The sequence below is a fragment of the Lolium rigidum genome, chromosome 5, assembly GCF_022539505.1.
Source record: "Lolium rigidum isolate FL_2022 chromosome 5, APGP_CSIRO_Lrig_0.1, whole genome shotgun sequence".
Classification (NCBI taxonomy): Eukaryota; Viridiplantae; Streptophyta; class Magnoliopsida; order Poales; family Poaceae; genus Lolium; species Lolium rigidum.
This window is the reverse complement of record NC_061512.1, coordinates 199,645,341-199,653,772: the sequence shown is the minus strand read 5'-3', so window position 1 is coordinate 199,653,772 and position 8,432 is coordinate 199,645,341. Positions and strand designations below refer to the sequence as shown.

The 8,432-nt window shown below is 49.5% G+C and overlaps 1 protein-coding gene across 1 annotated transcript; it reads right to left on the bottom strand.

Annotated features, from left to right (window-relative positions):
* Window positions 1–1,334: 1,334 nt before the first annotated feature.
* Window positions 1,335–2,481, bottom strand: LOC124651192 (beta-1,3-galactosyltransferase pvg3-like). The gene has a single exon (XM_047190320.1). It carries the CDS (start codon window positions 2,479–2,481, stop codon window positions 1,570–1,572), a length of 912 nt encoding a protein of 303 aa, XP_047046276.1. The 3' UTR covers window positions 1,335–1,569.
* Between the last annotated feature and the right edge of the window lie 5,951 nt (window positions 2,482–8,432).

Below are 8,432 nucleotides of genomic sequence, written 5' to 3'. Positions count from 1 at the left end.
CCGATTCACGAGGTAACCCGAGAGCCGATCGGGCTCGTATTTAATGTTTACGTGTCCGCCATGCAGGAAACTAACCGAAGCAATCCATCACCTTCCACGACCAGGTATAGGTCAGGTGGCACGCCCTTGCATTAGCCAGGACGTGTGCCGGAGAATTGCGGGCCGTCGCCCGAGGGACCAGGGCCCACCAGCAGTCCTGGGAGCCTCCCGGCTCTCCGTGTTGCCCGTCGCTGCTCGCCGGTGGGTTTTGGCAGGCAACAGAAGGAAGAACACCACATCCAATTTAGAACTACAAAAGGAGTACCCAAGACAATACCAGGGATTCAAGTTCTTTTAAGAAACACATAAGCGACTGCGCAAGCCAACGAAAGTCAACAAAATCCATCTCACTCTATAGCACAATTGAGCCCACATATGATTGTTAGTTCTCCAGCCAACTCGCAAGGCTCATCCATGTAAACACCCTCTTACATTTTTTCTGATATAGCACCAATCGGAGGCAAGCGTAGAGATGCTACCACGCAAGGGGAATCAATCCTCGGTTAAGGTCATGTCTCGGAGCATCTATGAGCCAGGTGTACCCCATGGCCAATAGGCTACTATATTGTGTAATCTTTGCACAGCCCATATTTGTGAAGATAATACCAAATCTTCAAGGTAACACAAAGCAACAGTTTGCAAAATATCAAGAAGCAGTGATGGAGGATGTGTCGAGAGCATTAGGCATGTTGCAATCATTTGTGGATGTGTTCGATTGTGGGATCAAATGACATTGTAAGTGATCATGACAATTTGTGTGATTATGCACAACACGATAGTTGAGAATGAACGAGGTCAACGGGAAGACTTGAAGTATGCGAACGTGAGAAAAACCGTGAGGTCTGAGCCAAATCCACATCGATTGTGAACATTTCATGAGCTCCATGAGAAAATCGAAGACCTCACGACGCATGAAAAACTTCAAGTTGATACACTGAAGTACATGTGGCTGCTCCATGCGCAATAGTTTCTTCATATTTTTTCCTTCTTTTTTGGATTATTATTTGGTGCATTTGGATCTCATGATATGTTCGAATCTCAGTTTCAAAGATAATGGATTTAAAATGCTGTACTACGAACATAAAGGATCGAGTTGTGAGGTGAATTGTTGAGCTAACATAGAGTGAGAAATAGAAAGAAATAATTGTGCATTATTGATAGCCTATCAAAGGTTGGAGATAAAAAGAAGTAACCCTCCAATTGTAGAAGCTCACCCTGCATATGGGGTGTGAGATTTTCTAGAAATGCTCCAACTGATCCACCCGGCTTTTCATTATAGAATCATGCATCGATCGAGATCGTGATGACGCTATGAAGAATTAACTGCAGGAACCAAGGTCCCGCATTCGGTCGTCACCAAGAAAGCCATATCGAAAGGTAACTGCCGGGGACAATTCGTCTGGCCCGGCGGCTTCAAGCGGGTCAGCACATGGCCATGGCGGATGCGCCTGGGCGATCGAAATCTCAACTAAAGAATACACACAGTTGACGAGTACATGTACATCACAGGAATCGAGAAGAAGCGATTGATCACGGCAAGTTGGACGGCTTGATCCCCGCGGTGACGTTGAAGTACTCCAACGTCGTCGCCCACCGGCGGTTGTTCTTGAGCGTGTGCACGAGCACGGTGTCCGGCCGCAGGTTGTCCATGTCCCAGTTGAGGTCGTACATCCGCGGCTTGAGGTCGTAGCGGTTCTTCCCCTTCCCGGCGAGGTTGACCCACTTGCCGAGCATGAGGTCCTCAGGCCCGACGGTGTCGTTCCTCTCCAGGATCTCCTCCGCCGTGGCCACCCAGCTCACCAGGTCCCAGGACATGACGTACCCCATGCCGTGCATGAACAGCATCGGGTCGCCGCTCATGTTGAACCCCCAGCCGAGGTAGACGTCGTCGCGCGGCTTGCCCCGGAGCTCCTCCACCAGCGCCGGCACGCGCAGGTACGCGTCGTCGTCGGTCTTCATGACGTAGTCGTAGGGCGCGTCGGCGAAGATGCGCGGCACGGAGGAGAAGTAGGCGTACGTCTTGCCGTTGTTCATGTTCTCGGTGCAGTCCAGCACGATGATGTCGCCGTGGTGCGCGGCCTCGAGGGACACCAGCATGGCGTCCACCGGGTCGGTCACGCTGCAGAAGACGAAGCGCACGTCGACGCGCGCGTACGCGGGCACCGGCGGCTGCAGCGCGTACGCGAGCCGCACGATGTCGCGCCGCTCGCGCAGCTTCGGCATGGTCAGGATGCCCACCAGCAGGCTCAGCTCGGGCTTGCTGGGAGCCTCCTCCGACACGACGGTATAGTTGTCGGCGACGGCGCGGCGGGTGCAGAGGACGCCGAGGCCATCGGAGCCGCCGCCGGAGCGGTTGACGGACGAGAGTAGGAAGACGAGGAGCAGGACCGCGACGGGGGCGAGGAGGAGGTAGGAGGTGGAGGAGGGCGCCTTGGAAGTCATGGCTCGGTTGATGGAATGGAATGGAAGCGTGGCGTCGTGCGACGAGCAACGAGTTATGTTGCGAGGCTTAAGTTGGCTCGAGAAATAGGGAGGATCCGAGTCCGACTAGTCAATCCGATGAAAGAGATCGTGGAACGTTTGACAGGTAAAACACTAGAACTGATTGGCTGATGATTGAGCAAGACGCTGCACCCTGCAGCAAGATACTTTCGAAAAGCAACCGTGTGACAACTCGGTGAAATTGTACAGTTCAGTAGCTGAGTCTGAGGTTTGAAAAAAACAGAGGCTAAGCTATATTTTGCTTGAGTCGAGATTCAGGTTCAGTTTGGCAGATCTGCAACAGTTCAGCTTTCCATATTTTTTATGGAGATGTGAAAAATCTATTACTAATAAACATCAACAACAAGCAGACATAACTCCAAAAATAATTTGAAAAATGCAAATAGATTCTTTGACCGCCTAACAAAGACTACAAGCACTAGAGTGAGCGAAGGCGCATCGCCGTCTTCACCCCTCCCTCATCAGAGGCACACAAACCTTCTCTAGTACAACTTGTTCTATGAGTGGTGGAGCATCAAAGGGGGAAGGGGGTGGGAGGGGCATTCTATGCCGTGGCCCACCCCTCTGTCACATTCCACTCTTAGGGTTTGACAGAAATTTGGCCCACCAGTAGACAATAGTCCATTCATAGCCTAATATCCAGTAACCGGCCCACCCTTTTTTCTAGACACGGTTTGCCAGGAGAGGTTGTTGTGTTAAGGCCCTTTTTTCGAGAACTCGCAGGAGAACTGTGCGTCATTATATTAAGCTTAAACGAGGAAAACTGATCAAACCGTACCCAAAACCCTTACACATGAAGCATACCAGCGAACAACCCACACCTAAAAATGCGACAAGCACGCGCGCCTAGACCAACCACCGGCCAAGAAGGCCCAAGATCGTGACACAGAGCATCGAATCCATGTCACAACCGAAGCAAACACCTCGAAGGAGACCAAAATTCCAGGAAGGAACACGTCGACATACACCCAAAGTCCCCAGAAGAGTCGGTGGGTGGACGGTAGGACCTGACCGGACATGAGGAAGCATCGTAAAAGAGATGTCGGCAAGAGTGTACATTGCGACATCCATGCCCACGCTCTGAGTAGCAGCCAACCTTGTCTCCTTAAACCATGGGACTCCACGAGCAATCCGAACATCACCTCCAACGAGGGGACGGCGCGGTAGTGCCTCTACTAGTGGAAACAACGAACTGGACCTAGGGTTTCCCCAGTTGCTCAGGAGAGAGCATGATGGAAGGGCCTAGAAGACGCCTTCAAGAAGGTGACGACACCCGCAAGAGTTGTCGTCGTCTTACAAGAACATAGGGATTTCTCCCAACCCTTCCATCGGCTCCACAATCCACCAGAAGGTGTCCGGAAGACAAATAGTCAGACGTGCCACCCACAGGAAGCCATCACTTGATGCCGGCGAGGGCCATGGCCGCCTCTAGCTTCACCCCGGCAAGCCCCAGAACGATGTGGCCTTCTTCCACATCTCTTCACAAGCAGGCAAGCAGTGCGGGCCCTCGGGCGACCTCCATCCATGACCGCTAGCGTGCGACCAACGACGGAGACCGCCACGCCCAGGCCCGGCCACCCATGAACCGCCCGTGCTCCGTGGTGCGCACGAGCCGCGCAGACGCCGCTCGACATCTGCGTACCTTCAAATCCCGGAAGGCCCAGATCAGGCCCGCGACGACACTGCCATATCTGGCCTAAGTGATCTCAGACCACACTGCCGGTAGGACACACCACTGCACAACACCACCAGCTCCGCCAGCGGTGCCTTCTTGCACGACCGCGTCCCCCGCCGCCTCTCGACGTGACTCCATGTAGTGTTGCCTCTCCACGCGAAGAGGAGAAGAAAGGAGCCCGCCTACCAAGCCCTCTCCCTTCAGTGTTAGGGAGCCTCCACCACCACCGGTGCCGGCAGCGGCCGGAGGGACTTGGGATATGGCGCTTTTTTAGGGTTAAGGTGCCTCCGGATTCGCCTGCACGAGCGACCCGGGAACGGAGCAAAAAAGATGAGAATCATACATTCGAAGAGCCAGTCTTGCAACCACACCAACTAATAGGAACACCGACCGAATGCCAGGATATCCGCCGGTAAGACAACTCCACACGCACTTCGCCGGCACTAGGCAGACCACCATAATGGGGATAGAGCTGGGAGGGCCTTATTCCGACTTCCGTGATCTGTCACACCTCCAAGATCCCAAAGCCACCGAAAATGGGGATGACCGTAGACGTTGTTGGCTAGGGAGCCTAAACCCTAGATTGGTTTTTTTCGTGCCTCTCTCTCTCCGTGATATGTAGTTTTTCTTTTTCTTGTGAGAAAGATGCGGATCTTTTATAGAAGTTCACGGGAAGTACAAAATACTCCAAACATAATCAAAATTACATCGAGGTCCTTGGACCACCTAATGACTACTACCGCTGCCAGAGCGAGCCGCCGACGCACCGTTGTCGCCGTTCCCTACCATAGATGGCCTGGCGTTGTTGATGACAATCGGGAAGTCTTCATGCACGTGCCCCTAAAGATCAGTGCCCTAGATCCAAAGTCATCGCCATTGAACCCTTTAGTTGATCCGAATCTTCTAACACGAAACCTGTAGCACATGTAGACTAAACGAGAACCACCACTCCATGGAAGCAGCGACCATACGATTCCCCGCCCTTCTCGACGCCATCGGCGAGATCACCGCCGACGAGGTGGATGAGGAGGCGGGAATACCTTATTCTTCTTGGACAGCGTCGCCATAGCCACCACAACATCGCTGTTGATTGACCAAACTTTAATTTTAGGGACCTTGATATATCGCCGAGCCTAGGTCCTAGGTCCCCACCCCATCCCGCCGCTGAAGCGGCAAGCAGAGGAGGTGGGGACCCGTTGATTCCTTGCCGAAAATGGAGGAGACGAAGCAGATGGTGACGGCTAGGGTGGAACCCTAGATCGCCACCTCTTTCTTTCTACCGTTTGAGGAAAAATGATAGTGTGGAGAGTTTTCGTAATCTGTACTAGTTTTTCATGGAGCTTTCAGCAGTCATATTAGTACACTGTAATACCCGATGAACGACTTTGACCAGGTGTAACAGGCCAGACAAATGCACACGTGTCCCTGGTTTTCCATGGAGTATTGCGTGAGCGCACGTCCCTCCAGGCACTTGAGGAAGTTGATTGGAAAAATGCTAAAATTTGCCGTATTGGTCAACACGACGGGAGCCAGAGCGTACGTAGTGGCCTTCACGACAGCGGCACGGACGCGACCACGCCGAGCACCTGCACGTATACGGCCGTGTGGACGGCATCGATCAGTCGGGCGAGCACGCTGCTGGTTTCGCAGGTAGATTCGCCCGCCCGTCAACCTGGGTCTCAGACGTCGTGCCGTGCTCCTCCCTGCTTCCTTCGTCCTGAAAAACACAGCTCACCTGACTGGTTCCGGTCGGTCGACCGATCGTGTATTCGTGTACCACCAAGTCATCGCTGTCCCGCGAGTTCCCGTCCTAGCAGCATCCCACGGGAACTAGTCAAGGTGCGGTTGGCACATGCTATTTTAGCTGTCGGCATAGCAAGCCCGGCGGTACATTAGAGCATGTACATTGGTTTAGATGGATGGTGTGCAGTAGTACTTACTTCATGTCATCTATAGATAATGATATAGATAGTTTATACAATAGTCTGTCTGTAAGTTATCTATTTTTAGCTACAGCTATGTGAGTATAAATTGTAGACACTTTTCATACAACAATAAAACTGGTGTATGTAACAAGCCTACAGACCGTCCGCAACTTTACAGACAACTTCCTTTTCTCTCCTCGTTCTCTTTCCTCCACATCACCAAAATCACCTATAACTACCTTTTACAGACAGCTGACTCATCACCATTGTACATGCCCTTACTCTCTCGGCACAACTATTTTGGCGATCGGTACAACTTTTAGGTGGGCCTGGCGGAGGTCTAACGGCCGTCAGCTCGTGGAATGTCCTGTGAATGCCGTTGGCATGAGTGCATTATTTTTCATTTTCCCCCAATACTTTTATTGTTTTTTCAAGAAAATCGAGCAATTTTTTGAATTGTTTGACACTTTAATCCCTAAGCATGCTTAATATTAGGTCAAGTTAAAGTTCCCACACGGTCACATATCCTTACTGTGCTTCCATCCCAGCATGGTTAACTTTTTCATTCCTTTCATATGCGCTTCTAGTAGTGTAGTTATTCTTTGTTACCAATAATACCCTATCAATCCTAGTATTAACCATTGGGTCATGATATCACACTTCTTTATTATTTGAATTCAAAAAATTATTTAAGTAAGGAACCATATCTACATTATTGTTTATTATAATAAATTTAAAAATAAAATAAAATAATTTTTATTTTTATTTTCATATAAAAAATATTTTCATCGGGGGTCGTATGCAACCAGAAATGTCATTTTATCGAAATATGAAAATATTTTGCATAATATATCAAAATTTATGTTTGTTATTTTTCCTAATAACTACAACACATAATACATTGTCATCTCCATGGATTTTATATTTTGAATTTTTAAATATTTTCTTATATTTTTTTAAAAAAATTGTGATTTCGGAGCGGAAGGGGGAGGGAGGGTGCGTGGAGAAAAAAATCATGTGCCAACAACCAAGCCATCGGCATAAGTTGGAGAGGGAAAAAAGAGAAAAACATGTGCTAATGGCTAGGCCGTTGGCACAGTCCTAACGTTGTTGGTTCGTTGCCTCACTGTGCGGAGACCCCTATACCGATAACTTTTCTGTATCAACGGTCAGATCGAGCCTGTGTCGATGGCCATTTTCTATAACGACGGCAGCACAAATTGACTTTTCTCTTTACCCCTGTGTTGACGGTCCCGACAAAAAACCGTCGGCACGTATCCTAGCCGTCCGTCATCTTGATGTTTTTCTGTAGTGATCAGAATGTCTAGCTATTTTCTCGCGTACATGTTTTCTCCAAGAATTCGACGGCGACGGAGCGCGTACGCAGCAGGTCCAGGTGAATTGTATTTTCTTCTTCCGCGCGGTGCCCACGTGCTACGCGCGTCGGTGCGTGTGCTTATGGAGTAAGTAATTTGGAGAGGACGGAGTCCACAAGCAGACCTGAACAGGAAGCGCCTAATCGACATCGCACTTGAACAAAGTTTTACTTAAGGGCAGTTCAAAAAAAAAAAAAAAAGTTTTACTTAAGGGCATCTCAAGCGGTGCGGCGCAAACCGCTGAGCGATCGTTTTGTGTCCGCCGTGACAAATATGCGTCGTGCACTATCTTCAGCGGCGCGATGCAAAGTGACCGGACCGTCCGCGGAGACTCAAACCTGATCCAAATATGCGCTAGGTTTGCGTCTCTGCAGATGCTGCGCAGACGCGCAATGTCAACACCCGGATTTTTAAGTTCAGATGCCTATTATGCCATACATCGCAATCCCGGGAAGATTATTTCTGCGAGACATAACAGTTGAATATCATAAAGTCATCATTCATTACAATACCAACATAATCATTACATAAATAGAATCACATGATCCAGTCTCATTACAACACTTGATCTAATGATCATTACACAAATACGTAGCGGAAGCGAAGTAGTAATGGACTATCTATTCCACAGGCAACGCTTGACGAAGCTCCTAGTTGTCGTAGACGTCCTGCTGGCCGTCATCTTCATATTGCCGTTCAGCTTCATAGTCTGGCCATTTGAATAGCCAGGGATAAAGCCGTGAGTACTTTTAAGTACTCGCAAACTAATACTAATGTAAGTACTAACATTGCTATTTAGGGTGTTCTAAGCTCTAGGGTGTTTGCATAAAGCCAATTTTAGTTCACAAACATTTGAGTAAAAGACTCCTCATGTGCTAACTAACTCAAGTGGGAACATTAGTGTCATTCCCACAA